We start from the raw sequence: 19,582 nt of genomic DNA on the forward strand, positions 1-19,582 counted from the left end.
TCATTACCACTCACGAGTGGCAACATACATCCGTAACACTTGAACGGTATATATCACCAGACTTGTTAAATCACACACAGAGATTTGTGTATTTAGGGTATTTGTGATCCCTGTACTCCTCATATAGTGGATACATTGGAGTTTAATAGACTGCCAGTACCTAACACATACAGCTACCCTAATGAGGGTTTCTAGAATCTTCATTCAGTTCCATTTTTTCTAAACTAACTTGGGACTTGAAATATAGTAGTTTGTTTTTTTCAGTACATCCTTCTGAATTTTATATATTTTATGTTAAAATATTTTATTGCATTTCAAAAGGCATATAAACATAACATTTTCAGCAAAACCAAAGTCTTTTGTATATGAATCATATTGTTTAATTTAGTAGCTTTCCAATACATTAAAAGAACACAAGCATATTAAGATAGGGGTATTCAAACCATTTTTCTTAACACTTTTTCAATCATGGTGGACAAGTGTTGTAATGTCAATCTTCTCCTTTGACACTAAAGTCTATATGTCCTTGCCTCCTCCCTATATTTATTGTTCTTCCTGGCACTCTACTCAAGAATAATGAATGATTAAGTCGGGATTGCATGACCTGCTGTATATTCCATCTGGTGCCTTAAGATTATTTTTCTCTTTTGTGTAACAACATTAAGCCTAAAAAAAAAACTTAATAAACATTTTAAATCAAACTAAACTGTGTGGTCTTTTCTTCCTTTTCAATAGTATCTGATGAACAACAACTGTTGGGTCTCTTGGTTATTAGCTCTAGGATTCTACGTTTTCATTCACCCCCTTAGCTCTTTTATATTGTATTAGAAGTTCCTAGATACCTCTCTCTATTCCCTTGTATAACTATTCCCTTCCTGAACTTCTGTTCATGATCCAATAGAACCATTCCTTCTGAAACTGGTCATGATTACTCTGTATCCGGGCAGTCCCTTCTGACATTAGATATATATCTTGGATTTTGTCTATCACTTCTCTCCATGTGGGAGCTCCAACTTTCCAATATCTCGCTATACAGGTCCTGGTTGCTGTGCATAGAATTTTAATAAATTTATTAATTGCCGAATTAAATTGATCAAACCCTCTGTTTAGAAGTGCCTGAGGTATTGTTAATGATATGTGCTTGTCAAGTAAATGACCCAATAAATTATTCAGTTGGGTCCATGTGTTTTTTATTATAGGGCAGCTCCACCACATATGTATATATGAACCTTGTTCTCCGCATCCTCTATAGCAGAGTCTGGAGTCATTAGGAGAGAAGTGAGATGTTCTTATCGGGGTCAAATACCACCTAAATGAAGTTTTAATAGTTTTTTCCCTAAGGTCCGCACTAATCAGGCCTCTACATGAGTCAGAAAAGATTTGAATCCATTCCTCTCTTGAGATGGTAAGCCCTAACTCTGATTCCCACTTTAACATTAAGTTGGATTTAGTGTTACATTTGTTTTCTTGAATATCTATATATAGTTTAGAAATTGTATGTTTTTCTCTATTCAGTCATGCATAGTCTCTCTAGATTGTTTTTTGTCATTGATGTATGTTGTGTAAGATGTTTATTCAGGGCTGATGATATTTGTAGATATATGTACCAGTGTAATTTATATGGTTGAAGGATTTCCTGTAATTGGTTAAACAGTATCAAGCGCCCGTTCGGCAAAAAGTCTGCTACTCTGTAAAGCCCCTTGTTTGCCCATTTCCCTAGTGGACCCTGTATCTCACTTGGTAAAAAAAGCCTTAACGGTTTGGCCCAGGTATTCGTTGGAATAAGAGTCTGGTTTTTGGTCACTGATTTCCAGATAGAGATAGTGTGTAGAGTAGCGGGAAGTCTAGCCCTAACATTTGGCGCCTGTCCACCTAACTTCCATAAGATATCGTCTGAGTATTCCTGTCTATGTATATCTCTCTCTATCTGTGTCCATATCACATTACTTGATTGTTTACTCAAGAGGGCGGCCTGGGCAAGTCGTGCAGCCTGATAGTAGTCAGCTAAATTGGGAAGGCCTACTCCTCCTAGTTGTCTGTGGTGTGCAAGAACTTGTGATGCTATTCTAGCCTTCCTGTCTCCTCTGAGAAAAGAGTGTAGATCAGATTGTAGTTTCTGTATGTCTGAAGAGGGGATTTTAATCGGTAGAGCCCGAAATAAATAAAATATCCTGGGAAATATATTCATTTTGATAGTTGACAGACGCCCATACCAGGAAAAGCCTCCTCCTTTCCATTTCCCAATATTTTTTCTTATGGTCTTATATAGTGGGATATAGTTTAAAGTATATAATTTATCATAGGAATCTGATATTTTGGTTCCCAAGTATGAGATAGAGTTTTTCACCCAGTTAAGGTTGAAATTAATCTCTATCAATTTTTTTTGTATGGGGGGGGGTAGCGATAGTGGCAGTGCTTCGCACTTATCTAAATTAACTTTATATTCTGATATTCTAGAGAACTCTTGCAGAGTCCTGTATAGGTATGTTAAAGAGTCTAAGAGGCTTAGTCAATGTCAATAGTATATCATCGGCAAAGAGCGACAACTTGTATTCAGACTGACCTATATTGACCCCCCTGATATCTTCTGAACACCTAATACTAGAAGCAAGCGGTTCGATACATAATGCAAACAGGAGTGGAGACAATGGACAGCCTTGTCTAGTGCCGTTCCTTATCTTTATAGGTCTCGACTGATATCCTGCTGCACTAATCGTAGCCATAGGTAGAGAATATAGTCCCTTAATCGCCTGTACAAAAGCTCCTTCAAATCCCATTCTGGAAAGAACCTCAAACATGTATGGCCAGTCCACTCGATCAAACGCCTTCTCTGCGTCTACTGAATTTTATATATTTTAAATGATATGATAAATACTGTTTAGAGATTCTTTCTACGGATTAGATTTTTAACATTGTACACCACCGGTGGTATTTTATTGTCTTTATTTTATTTTATTTGATATATAGTTTAATAAAATTGTGCAATTTTATCATATTTGTGTGCATCCAGCTGACATTTTTGGCACATCTTCTTTCTATTTTTATAAAATAAAAACAGCTATATCCGCTGAGAAATTAAATACAAAAAAATAATTAAGTTTTGTTAAATATTTCAAAAAAACTCAAATCAAAGGCACTAGAATCAAACTGAGACAGCTGCCTGAAGAACCTTTCTACCAAAGGCTGCTTCCGAAGAAGCAAACACATAAAAATGGTAAAATTTAGTAAATGTATGCAAAGAAGACCAAGTTGCTGCTTTACAGATTTGTTCAACTGAAGCTTCATTCTTAAAATCCCAAGAAATGGCAACTGATCTAGTAGAATGAGCTGTAATTCGCTGAGGCGGAGACTGCCCCGCCTCCAAATAAGCTTTATGAATCAAAAGTTTCAACCAAGATGCCAGAGAAATGGCAGACGCTTTCTGACCTTTCCTGGAACCAGAAAAAATAACAAATAGACTAGAAGTCTTTCTGAAATCTTTAGTAGCCTCAACATAATATTTCAAAGCTTTTACCACATCCAAAGAATGTAAAGACCTTTCAAGAATATTCTTAGGATTAGGACACAAGGAAGGAACAACAATTTCCCTATTAATGTTGTTAGAATTTACAACTTTAGGCAAAAATGTAAAGAAGTTCGCAAAACAGCTTTATTTTGATGGAAAATAAGATAAGGAGACTCACAAGAGAGGTCAGACAATTCAGAAATTCTTCTAGCAGAAGAGATAGCCAAAAGAAATATCACTTTCCAAGAAAGTAATTCAATATCCAGAAAATGCATAGGCTCAAAGGGAGGAGCCTGTAAAATCTTCAATATCAAATTGAGACTCCAAGGAGGAGAAATAGATTTAATAACAGGTTTGATACGAATCAAAGTCTGAACAAAACAGTGAATATCAGGAAGCTTAGCAATCTTTCTATGAAATAAGACAGAAAGAGCAGAGATTTGTCCTTTCAAAGTATTTGCAGACAACCGTTAATCCAAACCATCCTGAAGAAACGGTAAAATCCTAGGAATTCTGAAAGAATGCTAAGATTAATCATGAGTGGAACACCATGAAATATAGGTTTTCCAAACCCGATGATAAATCTTCCTTGAAACAGACTTACAAGCCTGTATCATAGTGCTAATTACTGAGTCAGAAAAACTTCTAAAACTAAGCACTAAGCGTTCAATTTCCATGCCTTCAAATTTAGAGATTTAAGATCCTGATGGAAAAACAGCCCTTGGGACAGAAGGTCTGGCCAAGGCTGGCAACTGGACATCCGGACAAGATCCGCATACCACAACCTTTGAGGACATGCTGGTGCTATCAGAAACACATAAGATTGTTCCATTATAATCTTGGAGATCACCCTTGGAAGAAGAACCAGAGGCAAAAAAATGTAAGCAGGTTGGTAAAACCAAGGAACTGCTAAAGCATCCACCATCTCCGCCTGAGGATCCTTGAACCTGGAAAGGTATCTGTGAAGCTTCTTGTTCAGACGAGAGGCCATCAGATCTATTTCTGGAGGACCCCACATCTGTACAAGATGAAAAAACACATCTGGATGGAGAGACCACACCCCCAGATGTAAAGTCTGATGGCTGAGATAATCCCCTTCTCAATTGTCTACACCTGAGATATGAATCGCAGAAATTTGACAAGAGTTGGATTCTGGCCAAGAAAGTATCGGAGATAATTCTTTCATTGCTGGAGGACAGCGAGTCCCCCCTTGATGATTGACATATGCCACTGTTGTGATATTGTCTGTCTGAAAACGAATGTAAAAGTTCTCTCTTCAATAGAGGCCAAGCCTAAAGAGCTCTAAAAAAAGCATGGAGTTCTAAAATATTGATTAGTAACCTTGCCTCTTGAGGATTCCAAACCCCTTGTCCTGTCAGAGGCCCCCAGACAGCTCCCCAACCTGTAAGACTTGCATCTGTTGAGATCACAGTCCAAGAAGGACGAACAAAGGAGGCCTCTTGAATAATAAAGTGATGGTCTAACTACCAAGTCAGAGAGAGTTGAGTGTTGGAATTTAAGCATATCAACTGTGATATCAACTGTGATATCTGAGTATAATCCCTGCACCATTGGTGCAACATGCAAAGCTGTAGAGGTCTCATATGAAAACGAGCAAAGGGGATTGCGTCCGATGCTGCAGTCATGAGACCTAAAACTTCCATGCACATAGCCACTGAAGAGAATGATAGAGACTGAAGGTTTAGACAAGCTAAAACCAACTTCATTTGTCTCTTGTCTGTTAGAGAAAGAGTCATGGACACTGAATCTATCTGGAAACCTAAAAAGGTGACCTTTGTCTGAGGATTCAAGAAACTCTTTTGTAAATTGATCCTCCAACCATGTCTTTGAAGAAGACACACTAGTTTTTTGTGTGTGATATTCTGCTAGATGAAAAGATTGAGCTAGTACCAAGATATCGTCCAAATAAGGAAACACTGCAATACCCTGCTCTCTGATTACAGATAGAAGGGCACCGAGAACCTTTGAGAATATTTGTGGAGCTGCCGCTAGGCCAAACAAGATTGCAACAAATTTGTAATGCTTGTCTAGACTGGAGAATGTGGTAGATTTGCTATTAGTTTTCATCTAGTTGGCCAGTGGTTACATCTGTAGAGAGAGAAGTATCATATGTGACATACAGTGTTTGAGAAACATGTTACCAAAGTTCATGAAGGGTCAAATTCAGTATCAATTACAGATAATTACAGATCCATGTGGAAAAAACTTCCAATATATCATCAGTTTGTACGTGTTTTGTAAAAAACATAAATTATGCTTACCAGATAATTTAATTTCCTTCTGTATAAGGAGAGTCCATGGCTTCATTCCTTACTGTTGGGAAACTTATACCCAAGCTCTAGAGGACACTGAATGATAACGGGAGGGACAAAAATAGAGGCGGACCCTAATCTGAGGGCACAACAGCCTGCAAAACCTTTCTCCCGAAGGCTGCTTCAGCTGAAGCAAAAACATCAAACTTGTAAAATTTAGAAAATATTTGTAAGGAGGAGCAGGTAGCCGCCTTACAAATCTGATCCATAGAAGCCTCGTTTTTAAAGGCCCAAGAGGAAGCCAATGCTCTAGTAGAATGAGCCGTAATTCTCTGAGGAGGTCTATGTCCCGCTGTCTCATAAGCTAAGCGGATAAAACTCGAAGAGACCTTCTGACCCTTACGCTTCCCAGAATATGCCACAAACAAGGAAGTTTGTCTAAAATCCTAAGTAGCCTGAAGATAAGACTTCCAGGCACGAACCACGTCCAAATTATGAAGTAAACGCTCTTTGGAAGAAGAAGGATTAGGACACAAAGAAGGGACCACAATCTCTTGATTGATGTTGCGGTCTGACACGACTTTAGGGAGAAACCCTAACTTAGTACGTAGGACAGCCTTATCTGAATGGAACACCAGATGAGGAGGTTCACATTGCAAGGCAGCAATTTCAGATACTCTGCGCGCAGAAGCAATAGCCAGTAGAAAAAGAACCTTCCAGGACAACAACTTAATGTCAATTTCATGCATAGGTTTAAACGGAGCCCGATTCAGACTCCAAAGGGGAGCCGACAATCTGAACAAAGGTCTGATCCTAATCAGAGCCTTAACAAAAGACTCAACATCTGGAAGCTCAGAGAGCCTCTTGTGCAGTAAAACAGACAGGGCCGAAATTTGTCCCCTCAGGGAACTGGCCGAAATACCCTTCTCCAGTCCTTCCTGGAGAAACCAGCCAAGGAAATCCACGCTCTACACACCAGAATAAGTAGGTTCTCCACACCTTATGATAGATGCGACGAGTAACCGGCTTACGAGCTTGAATGAGAGTATCAATAATTCTCTCAGAAAACCCTCTCTTGGCAAGGACTAAGTGCTCAATCTGCACGCAGTCAGCCTCAGAGAATCTAGATTTTGATGAACAAAAGGACCCTGTTCCAGCAGATCCCTGTGACAAGGTAATTTCCATGGAGGAGAAGATGACATCCTCACTAGATCCGTGAACCACATCCTTCGCAGCCACGATAGAGCAATCAGTATTACTGACGCCTTGTGGCACCCCAAACAGCTCCCCATCCTGAAAGACTTGCGTCCGTAGTCACAATCTCCCATGATGGTCTTAGAAAGGATGTCCCTCGGGACAGATGATCTGGACAGAGCCACCAAGAGAGCGATTCTCTCGACCGGCTGTCCAGGGAAATCTGTTGAGACAGATCCGAATGATCGCCGTTCCACTGTTTCAGCATGCACAGCTGTAATGGTCTGAGACGGAACCTGGCAAAGGGAACTATGTCCATGCTGCACACAATGAGACCAATTACCTCCATACACTCAGCCACTGATGGCCTTAAGGAGATCCGGAGGCCAAGACATGTTGAAGCTAGCTTGCAACGTCTCTGGTCGGTTAGAAATATCCTCATGGATATTGAGTTTATTATAGTACCCAGGAATTCTACCCTGGTGCTTTGAATAAGAGAACTCTTCTCTAAGTTTATCTTCCATCCATGTGATCGAAGAAGGGAGAGAAGAGATACCGAATGGTCCTCCGCCAGACGAAAGGATGGTGCTTGAACCAGACTGTCATCCAAGTAGGGAGCTACTGCTATAGCTTGGGTTCTGGAGATTTGCCAGGAGAGCCCCTAGAACCTTTGGAGCAGTAGCTAGACCAAACGGAAGTGCAATGAGCTGGAAGTGCTGATCCAGGAACGTAAACCTTAGGAACTGGAAGTGGTCCCTGTGGATTGGAACATGAAGGTAGGCATCCTTCAGATCTATAGTGGTCATGAACTGTCCTTCCTGAACTAGAGAAAGGATGGACCTTATTGTCTCCATCTTGAACGAGGGGACATTTAGAAACTTGTTTAAGCACTTCAGGTCTAGAATCGGGCGGAAAGTTCCCCCCTTTTTTGGTACCACAAACAGGTTTGAATAGTATCCCAAAAACCTCATTCTAGGAACTTTGACAATGACCCCTAAGGAGGACAGATCCCGCACGCACCCCAGAAACCTCTTTTCTGGTTTTGAAGACAGGCTTGAGAGGAGAAATCTGCCGCCCCTTCATGCTGACTTGGTCTCGACGGACTTCTGCTTGGATTTATTCCAGGATTGAGTCGGGTTCCAAGTGCTCTTGGTTTGCTCAGGCTTAGAGGAGGACTGCTGACATTGGGACTTTTCAGAACGAAAATTAGATCCTTGTCCCATAAATTTGTTCTTTTTATCCTGCGGAAGAAAGGCACCCTTGCCCCCTGTAACTGTGGAGATAATGGAGTCCAGGCCTGGACCAAATAAAATATTTCCCTTAAAGGGTAGGAAAAGTAGTCTAGACTTAGGTCATATATCCGCCGACAAGGACTTCAGCCAGAGCGCCTGATGGGTCTGTACTGAGAAACCAGAGATTTTAGCATTCAGGCGAATAATCTGCATGTTTGCATCACAGATAAAAGAATAAGCAATTCTCAAAGCTTTAATTCTTTCTTGGATAACATCAAGGGGACCCTCCACCTCGATTAAATCCTCTAAGGAGTCGCACCAGTAGGCCGCAGCTCCAGCAACCAAGGCAACAGCCGCTGCCGGTTGAAATGAATATCCCGTATGCTGAAACATTTTCCTGAGAAAAGTTTCCATCTTCTTATCCATCGGCTCTCTGAATGACAAGCTTTCCTCAAGAGGGATAGTAGTATGCTTAGCTAACGTAGAGATAGCGCCATCCATCTTAGGAATGGAACCCCACAACTCCAGCTGAGTGTCCGGGACCGGGAATAATTTTTTAAAGGCAGACGAAGGGGAAAAAAGAAGATCCAATTCTATCCCACTCGTTTTTAATAATGTTTGCCATTTTTACAGGTACAGGAAAAGTTAGCGGCGCTACCCTGTCCTCGTACACAGTCTAATTTAGGGATCAAAGATTCATCAGGCAACTTGGCCTCTAAAAACCTCTAATGTCGACAGAAACTCCTTTAGAAGAAAACGTAAGTGTTTAATTTTAAATTTAAAGGCTGGCTCCTCCGCAGCCGGAGGCCTAGAGGTAGCAGACTCCCATCCAGAAATTTCACCCTCTGAAGACTCAGAGTGTGACCCATCCTGGGACACTTGAAAGGCAGACAAAACTAATAAATCACTGGATGACCCATGGACCGGAGAGCTATGTTTAACCTTTCGTTTGCGCTTGGCAGGGCGAAGTAAGGCCCTAAGAACCCCAGACACAGCTGTTTTTAATTGCGCGGTAAAGTCTGATGGTAAAAGGCTCCCTACAGACGGAGGATCAGGCATGCTACTAGAAGGTGCAGGTGACAATTGAGATGACTGATGGGTTTTCACCTCACGGGACGGCGAGTCCTCAGAGGTGGACGGCTCAGTAGTACTAAAGGGGTTAACCTTCTTAGACATAATAATCTTGTTGCTGCATATGGAAAATAGTTGAGAGGGCGGGCACACCAAGGCCTCCTCACAATATAGACAGGTATTACTATTAGGAATAGAGTACCCTCAAGCATATCAGAATGCTCCATAGCTTGCGCTAACAACAGTAGGACACAGAATAAATAATCTTTTTATTTCTCACAAAAAGTAAATTTATGCTTACCTGATAAATGAATTTCTTCTATGATACGACGAGTCCACGGATTCATCCTTTACTTGTGGGATATTATCCTCCTGCTAACAGGAAGTGGCAAAGAGCACCACAGCAGAGCTGTCTATATAGCTCCTCCCTTGACTCCACCCCCCAGTCATTCGACCGAAGATATAGGAAGAAAAAGGAGAAACTACAAGGTGCAGAGGTGACTGAAGTTTTAAATAAAAAAATATAATCTGTCTTAAATTGACAGGGCAGGCCGTGGACTCGTCGTATCATAGAAGAAATTAATTTATCAGGTAAGCATACATTTACTTTTCTTCTATAAGATACGACGAGTCCACGGATTCATCCTTTACTTGTGGGATACAATACCAAAGCTACAGGACACGGATGAACGGGAGGGACAAGACAGATACCTAAACAGAAGGCACCACTGTTTGAAGAACCTTTCTCCCAAAAATAGCCTCCGAAGAAGCAAAAGTATAAAATTTGTAAAATTTGGCAAAGGTATGAAGTGACGACCAAGTCGCAGCCAAGCATCGTTTTTAAAAGCCCATGAGGAAGCCACCGCTCTAGTAGAATGAGCTGTAATCTTTTCAGGAGGCTGCTGTCCAGCAGTCTTGTATGCCAAACGGATGATGCTTTTCAGCCAAAAAGAAAGAGAGGTAGCCGTTTTCCAGAATAGACAACAAACAAGGAAGATGTTTGACGGAAATCCTTGGTCACTTGCAAGTTAAACTTCAAGGCACGGACCACGTCCAAATGATGTAACAGACGCTCCTTCTTAGAAGAAGGGTTAGGACACAGAGAAGGAACAACAATTTCCTGATTAATATTCTTATTAGAGACAAACTTAGGAAGAAATCCAGGTTTGGTACGCAAAACCACCTTATCAGAATGGAAAATAAGATAAGGCGAGTCGCATTGTAACGCAGATAGTTCAGAAACTCTTCGAGCAGAAGAGATAGCAACTAAAAACAGAACTTTCCAAGATAGAAGCTTAATATCTATGGAATGCATAGATTCAAACGGAACCCCTTGAAGAACTTTAAGAACTAAATTCAAACTCCATGGCGGAGCAACAGGTTTAAACACAGGCTTAATTCTAACCAAAGCCTGACAAAATGACTGAACGTCTGGGACCTCTGCCAGACGCTTATGCAGTATGATTGACAAAGCAGAAATTTGTCCCTTTAAGGAACTAGCTGATAACCCCTTCTCCAATCCTTCTTGGAGAAAGGACAAAATCCTAGGAATTCTGATCTTACTCCATGAGTAGCCTTTGGATTCGCACCAATAAAGATATTTACGCCATATCTTATGATAAATTTTCCTAGTGACAGGCTTTCGAGCCTGAATCAAGGTATCTATGACCGACTCAGAGAATCCCCGCTTAGATAAAATCAAGCGTTCAATCTCCAGGCAGCCGCAGAGAAACTAGATTTGGATGTTGGAACGGACCCTGAATGAGAAGGTCCTGTCTCAGTGGCAGTTTCCACGGTGGCAGAGATTACATTTCCACCAGATCTGCATACCAAGTCCTGCGTGGCCATGCAGGTGCTATCAAAATTACCAAAGCCCTCTCCTGTTTGATTCTGGCAATCAGACGAAGAAGGAGAGGAAAAGGAGGAAACACATAAGCCAGGTTGAATGACCACGATACTGCTAGAGCATCTATCAGTACTGCTTGAGGATCCCTTGATCTGGACCCATAACAAGGAAGTTTGGCATTCTGACAAGATGCCATCAGATCCAATTCTGGTATGCCCCATTGATGAATCAATTGTGCAAACACCTCCGGATGGAGCTCCCACTCCCCCGGATGAAAAGTCTGACGACTGAGATAATCCGTCTCCCAGTTCTCCACTCCTGGGATATAGATTGCTGATAGATGGCAAGAGTGAGTCTCTGCCCATCAAATGATTTTGGAAACCTCTATCATCACTAGAGAACTCTTTGTTCCCCCTTGATGATTGATATACGCTACAGTCGTGATATTGTCCGACTGGAATCTTATGAATTTAGCCGAAGCTAGCTGAGGCCACGCCTGAAGCGCGTTGAATATCGCTCTCAGTTCTAGAATATTTATTGGAAGGAGAGTCTCCTCCTGAGTCCACACACCCTGAGCCTTCAGGGAATTCCAGACTGCATCCCAGCCCAAGAGGCTGGCGTCCGTCGTCACTATGACCCATGCTGGCCTGCGGAAATACATTCCCTGGGACAGATGATCCTGTGACAACCACCAAAGAAGAGAGTCTCTGGTCTCTTGAGACAGATTTATCTGAGGAGATAAATTTGCATAGTCCCCATTCCACTGTCTGAGCATGCATAGTTGCAGTGGTCTGAGATGCAAGCGAGCAAACGGAACTATGTCTATTGCCGCTACCATTAGTCCAATTACCTCCATACACTAAGCCACTGACGGCCGAGGAATGGAATGAAGTGCTCGGCAGAGGGTCAATATCTTTGATTTTCTGACCTCCGTCAGAAAAATTTTCATGTCTACCAAGTCTATCAGAGTTCCCAGAAACAGAACTCTTGTGAGAGGAACAAGTGAACTCTTCTTTATGTTCACCTTCCTCCCGTGAGATCTTAGAAAAGCCAACACTATGTCCGTGTGAGATTTGGCTAGTTGGTAAGTTGACGCCTGAATCAAAATGTCGTCCAGATAGGGCGCCACTGCTATGCCCCGCGACCTTAGAACCGCCAGAAGGGACCCTAGCACCTTTGTGAAAATTCTGGGAGCTGCGGCCAATCTGAAAGGAAGAGCCACAAACTGGTAATGCTTGTCCAGGAAAGCGAACCTGAGGAACTGGTGATGATCTTTGTGGACAGGAATGTGAAGATACGCATCCTTCAAATCCACGGTGGTTATATATTGACCTTCTTGGATCATTGGTAAAATTGTCCGAATGGTCTCCATCTTGAAGGATAGGACTCTGAGAAATTTGTTTAAGATCTTGAGATCTAAAATCGGTCTGAAGGTTCCCTCTTTTTTGGGAAACACGAACAGATTGGAGTAAAACCCCTGCCCCTGTTCTTCTTTTGGAACTGGGCAGATGACCCCCATAGTATATAGGTCTTCTACACAGCGTAAGAACGCCTCTCTTTTTGTCTGGTTTACAGACAACCGTGAAAGATGAAATCTCCCCAGGCCCCGCCCATCTCACTCAATGTCTCACAGCCCAAATGAACCGCACCAGAGCGGTCTAAAACCTAGCCATGTGGGTTCAGAAACCCAGAAAAGAATATAATATCCCACAAGTAAAGGATGAATCCGTGGACTCGTCGTATCTTATAGAAGAAACGGCACCTTTATACTCCCAATGACTGGGGCACTCACCACCTCCTAGACCCAGGCAAACAGAGAAAGAAGTGTCTTCTCCGACAGCTAGCTCTGTCAGGAAAGAGAAAAAGAAAGTGTGACCACACCCTGTCATGTGGTGCGCAAGGAAGGACAGCCCCTGCTATGAGAAGAAGCGTGCCAAGCTACAAGCTGCGCAGCGTTCAAAGTGAAAGTAAAAACCTGTATGTTCCGTTATTGCATAACAGTCTATGAGCCCAAAAAAATGTCACACATAAAGCAGCATAAAATCAAAGTATCACATTTGATTAATCCCCACCGTTCAATAACCTCCTTTAGGAGATATTAACGCATGATTCTATTAAGATAAAAGGAGCCACACTGTGCCCCCGTCTTCAGCGTTTTCAACCTAAGTAAAAATTGAAACGATCTTACCAGAATCAGTGCTGTGGAACAGAAACACAGCCTCTCAAGTGTGACAGTTTTGTAGCATCGCTCCTGACATGGACTTGAGTGAAGAAAAAGCAGACAGTGAAACTCGTTGACACTGGTTGCTTAAGGAGCTGTTAGCAGGCAGTCTGGATGGGTTCGCAGGAAGACTCTCCCTGCATCTCCAGACTCTAACTTTCATCAATGCTCTCACTGAGAGGCTGACAAGACTACTTAAAACTCCAGTCCTATATCGAAGGGCATATGCCCCTCCTGAGGAACAACTCCGAAATCTTCTGACACTTCTCTGCCATCCTCCTGTGACGAAAGGCAAAGAATGACTAGGGGATGGGGGAAGTGGGAGAGGTATTTAAGCCTTTGGCTGGGGTGTCTTTGCCTCCTCCTGGTGGCCAGGTTCAGTATTTCCCAACAGTAAGGAATGAAGCAGTGGACTCTCCTTATATTAAGAAGGAAATTTAATTATATTTATCTGGTGCAGAATCTCCAATTACAAAGATAAATTGTAAGCTCCTTGAAATGTCTCCCATTATATCTCATAGGTCTTCAGATTTCAAGCAGGTTTAAACGTGGCAAATTTGACATTCGGGAACAAATATGGTTGATCTAGGGAAATCTGGTTTGATTTCTAGGCAGTGGTGTATTTAGTTTTTTGTGCTGCCCTAGGCATTGGGAAATTGCCCCTGAACCCCTCCTGCCTACAGAAATTTTAGCACTCAGAGATTTATAATACAATTAAAGGGACAGTCTAGTCCAAAACAAACTTTCATTATTCAGATTGGGCATGCAATTTTAAACGATTTTCAAAATTACATCTATCACCAATTTTGCTTTGTTCTCTTGGTATTCTTAGTTGAAAGCTAAACCTAGGAGGTTCATATGCTAATTTCTAAGCCCTCGAAGGCCGCCTCTAATCTCAGGGCATTTTGACAGTTTTTCACCACTAGATGGTTTTAGTTCATGTGTTTCATATATATAACACTGTGCTCACGCACCAGCACTGATTGGCTAAAATGCAAGTCTGTCAAAAGAACTGAGATAAGGAGGCATTTTGCAGAGGCTTAGATACAAGGTAATCACAGAGGTAAAACGTGTATTAATATGTGTTGGTTATACAAAACTAGGGAATGGGTAATAAAGGGATTATCTATCTTTTAAAACAATAAATATTCTGGTATAGACTGTGCCTTTAATAAATAAAACATTTATAGAGCATAGGAGTGGGTAGGCATCATAACGTAGTCCCGATCTTAAAGGAACACTAAACACTTTTACATAGTAACATAGTAGATGAGGTTGAAAAAAGACTGAAGTCCATCGAGTTCAACCTATACTTACAAAAAGCTCCAGTTAAGCTTCAATAATCCCACTAAAAGGTGACCCATTTAATACTAGCAATCATATCCATGAATTTTGTTTCTAGACATAAATGTATCCAAAAATGTTTTAAATGTATCTAGGGTATTATCATTCACTACCTTCTTTGGTAATGAGTTCCACAATTTTATTGCTCTTACAGTGAAAAAATGTTACCGTTGCAGGAGATTAAATCTCCTTTCCTCCAATCTTAAATTGTGACCTCTTGTCACAAACAATTTTCTTGGACTAAACAGAGCTTCTGCCATCTCTGTATATGGGCCTTGAATATATTTATATAAAGTAATCATGTCACCTCTCAAGCGCCTTTTTTCTAAAGAAAACAGACCCAGTTTGGCTAGCCTCTCCTCATAGCTTAAAATCTCCATTCCCCTTATTAGCTTTGGGCCCTTCTCTGAACTTTTTCTAGTTCTGCAGTATCTTTTTTTGCGATTGGTCCCCAGAACTGCACTCCATACTCAAAGTGAGGTCTTACCAGGGATTTATATAGTGACAGAATTATGCTTTCCTCCCTTGAATCAATGCCTCTTTTAATACATGCTAGTATCATATTAGCAGAAAGTGTTGAAAGTGGTGGCGCTGTATCACCTCCAGGGAACCAAACTGCCCACGTCCTCCGAATCAACCTTGTTGCTTTCACCTCCAAAATAAATAGTATCTTATTAGCCTTTGAAGCCGCTGCCCTGCATTGTGCACCCATCTTTAGCTTGTTATCTATTACTACTCCCAAATCCCTTTCTCATTTAAATAATAAATTGCCTGCTTATTTTTAGTTCCAAAATGTAGAACCTTGCATTTTCCCTTATTAAATCTCATTTTCCATTTACCTGCCCATACTTCTAATTTTTGCAGATCCCTTTGTAACGAAAGTTGATCCTGCTCTTACCTAATGACCTTACTTAACTTAGTATCATCTGCAAAAATAGAGATGTGGCTATTTAATCCTTGCTCTAAGTCATTTATAAAAATATTTAAAAGAACAGGGCCCAGTACTGATCCCTGGGGGACTCCACTGATTACCTTTGTCCAATCTGAGTATGATCCATTCACTACTACTGGTTGCTCCCTCTCTTTTATCCAGTTATTTATCCATGAGCTAACATTTTCAGTTATTCCCAGTTCCTTAATTTTGTGCATTAATCTCTCATGTGGCACTGTATCAAACCCCTTTGCAAAATCGAAGTATATCACATCAACTGCTTCCCCTTTATCTATATTTTTACTTACTTCCTGATAGAATCTAATTAGATTAGTTTGACATGATCTATTTCTCATAAAACCATGCTGATTTGAACTCATATTCTTGTTTACACGAATATGCTCATCAATATAATCCCTTCAAATATCTTCCCCACTATTGATGTCAGACTAACTGGTCTATAGCTTCCTGGATCATCCCTGCTTCCCTTTTTGAAGAGTGGCACCACATCAGCTTTACACCAATCCTGGGGGACCATGCCTGAGGATAATGAGTTTTAATAAAATAAAGAGTAGAGGTTTGTCTATAACAGTGATAAGTTCCCTTAACACCCTTGGGTGAATTTCATCTGGGCCTGGAGTTTTATTTACCTTAATATTATCCATTTTTTTCCTGATATCCTCTATACATAACCCAGTTAATGGTATGTGCTGGGATGTTCTAGTTTGTTTCAAAGTATCCTCCATTGGTACCTCTCTTGTTTATACTGAAGAAAAGAACTGGTTTAGTACCTCAGCCTTCTCCCTGTCACTATTAATCATGCTTACCCTCCACGCATTTTAATGTACCTATATTGTCCTTCTTAGATTTTTTTTACTATTTATGTACTTAAAGAACCTTTTAGGGTTAGACTTAGAATCCTTTGCAATTAATTTTTTCATTTTCAATTTTGGCTAATTTGATTGCTTTTTTGAATGCATTGTTACATTCCTTATAAATATGGTATGTGGAGTCTGTACTATTTTCTTTGAATAATTTAAATGCCTTATGTTTTTTTCCTAATTTCTCGTAACACATTTTTATTTAGCCACATTGGCTTGGATTTTTTATTTTTATAACCATACGGTATTTGTTGATATGCATATTTATTTAAAGAGACACTGAACCCAAATGTTTTGTGATTCAGATAGAGCATACAATTTTAAACAACTTTCTAATTTACTCCTATTATCAATTTTTCTTCATTCTCTTGCTATCTTTATTTGAAATAGAAGGCATCAAAGCTATTTTTTGGTTCAGGACTTCGGACAGCACTTGCTTATTGGTGGGTGAATTTATCCACCAATCATTAAGAACAACCTAGGTTGTTCACCAAAATTGGTCAGACATCTAAACTTACATTTTTTTTAAATAAAGATACCAAGAGAATGAAGAAAATTTGATAATAGGAGTAAATTAGAAAGTTGCTTAAAATTGCATGCTCTATCTGAGTCACAAAAGAAAAAAATTGGGTTCAGTGTCCCTTTAACAAACTTTTAAATGTTATCCATTTATCCTCTGTATTTTTATTAGAGAATACTTTGTCCCAATTTGTTATTTATTAATTTCCTTAAATCGTTGAATCTTGCTTTCTTAGAATTAAAAGTCTTAGTTAAACCTTTAAGACACTGCTTATGAAAAGAGATTTCAAATGTGACCATGTTATGATCACTGTTACCCAAATGTTTTTTGACTTCTGTTTGATATTATATCTGTATTGTTTGATAGCACTAAATCCGATATAGCTTTACTCCTAGTTGGTTACTCTATTAATTGCAACAAGAAGTTATCCCTGAGAACATTTAAAAAATCTATCCCCTTTAGCTGAATTACTAGTTTTGTTGGCCCAGTTTATATCAGGCTAGTTAAAATCTCCCATAATTACAGCACTGTTATTAGCAGCCTTACCTATTTGCATTAGTAGTCGAGTTTCCTCCAGGTCACTAATGTTGGGGGGCTTGTAGCATATTCCAAGTAATATTTTTTAGGATTTTCCCCCCACTCTATATTTCAACTTTTGTTATAAAATATTTGTATTAAGTTGAGTAAAACAACTTTACAATATACTTTGATTATTTATATTGCTCCCTTTTCCTGTAAGAGCGCATAGCAGTCTTCAAAAACCCAACCCTGCCAAATATCTGACCCTAATTGGCTTCTGAAAAGATTATCAGATAGAAAAATATTAAGTGTTTGCAATTTCCTAACGACCATGGATAGCCTTGTCTACTACAGTAGCAAGTCCTGATTGGCTTCTCCAAATAAGGGAAGCTTTGGGTAGAGTTTGGTTATTGAAAAACAACTGAAGCAAACAATATGTTAATGCTTTCAAAACGTTTTCAAATTTACCCACTGTATTAAATTATGCTGAGGCTGCGGAAAAGCTTGCTATTACAAGGTGATTATTATTCTATAAATAAGGTGTACATCATTTGGAAACTACAAATACCCATATGAATAAGAAGCCCCCATAAGGTAAACAGGTCATATCGGAGGTAAAAAGCCTGTCTGGCCAGCACAGTGTTGGCAAGTAAATCTGGCATGTTAAGCATACTTTTAAGAGGACCAACTAAAAAAATAATTAATAAGTGCTAGCAGAGAATTTATTGGGAACTTATAAAAGGATCACAAACAACTACAAACACCACGATCAATACTATATTATACAAATTGTTATAATACTACAAATAACCCTTTATCTCCTCACTAATATTCTCACCTCTGCAGTCCCCACCTCTTGTTTCCCATCCTCCTACCCGTCTAGATTGTAAGTTCCCACGGGAATAGGGCCCTCAATTCCCCCTGCATTTGTCTGTAAAATTTTGTGTCTTATCGTATTGTTTCTCCACTGTACTGTTATCTTTGTACCCATGGGCAGCGCTGCGGAATCTGTTGGCGTTTATAAATAAAGAATAATAATAATAATAATAAATAATGTGCTCATGTTTGCTACTCACCATCTGGGAAGCAGTACACTTGGTCAATGTTAGTCATGGAGACAGATTTCGACATGGGATTGTACTTGAAAGACTGTGAGGACAGATAGGCCTGGAGCCTCTTGGCATGTTCCTAAAAATATAAAGAATGAAGGTTATCATATTGGAAGATAATTAATCATTGGTATTTTGTTAAAACCATAACTAAAACTCACAAAGTAAATCCTTTATTTTAATGTAATTATCCATGAGATCAGTGTACCTTCCATTCTACCATAGTTCCTTGCTACAGGACTGCACATTTCTAGTTACTGTACAGTCTTCATTACACAAAAGATTGTTAGCTCCTAGGCAGTGTATTATATCCCTGGGAAATAGATCTCTCTAGATTAGTAGTTCTCAGTGTGTAAGCACAGGGGGAACATCATTAGCTAACAAGCTTATACTAAAGGCACCTTGTAAAAGCTTTTTCAAATTTCAAAAAGTTTCCATTTTATTTCTATTATCAAATTTGCTCCATTCCCATTGTATTCTTTGTTGAAGAGACACCTACATAGGTGCCTGGAGCACCACAGGAAATAGAGCCACCATCTAGTGTTCTTTTAAATGGATAACATTCTGGCAAAATTCCTGCTATATTGTGCTCTTGTACTATATCCTGCCACGTAGTGCTCCAGATGCCTGCCTAGGTATCTCTTTAACAAAGAAAACCATTGGAACAAAACAAATTTGATAATAGAAGTAAATTGAAACCTTTTTTTGAAATTGTATGCTCTGTCTGAATCGCTATATCCCTTTATGGCCATAATGACAGGCGCTGTACCCTGTAATGTCAAGTGAGTAAAGTCAGAATTAAACACTTTCCAATTTACTTCTACTATCAAATCTGCTTTGTTCTCCTGGTATCCTTTGCTGAAGTGTAAACCTAGGTAGGCTGATGGGAGATTAGGAGTGTGCACATGTTTTTAGCTGCCTATGGCAGCATGCATG

The 19,582-nt window shown here is 40.0% G+C and overlaps 1 protein-coding gene across 3 annotated transcripts in view; it reads right to left on the reverse strand.

Annotated features, from left to right (window-relative positions):
• ARHGEF2 (Rho/Rac guanine nucleotide exchange factor 2) overlaps positions 1-19,582 on the reverse strand; it is a 918,648-nt gene that overhangs the window by 335,288 nt on the left and 563,778 nt on the right. For all 3 annotated transcript variants that reach the window (XM_053704543.1, XM_053704550.1, XM_053704538.1), the window contains exon 5: positions 18,614-18,725. In XM_053704543.1, coding sequence (XP_053560518.1) covers positions 18,614-18,725 — 112 coding nt within the window. The remainder of the gene's footprint in view (positions 1-18,613; positions 18,726-19,582) is intronic.

Source organism: Bombina bombina, chromosome 1 (assembly GCF_027579735.1).
Source record: "Bombina bombina isolate aBomBom1 chromosome 1, aBomBom1.pri, whole genome shotgun sequence".
NCBI classification, from domain to species: domain Eukaryota; kingdom Metazoa; phylum Chordata; class Amphibia; order Anura; family Bombinatoridae; genus Bombina; species Bombina bombina.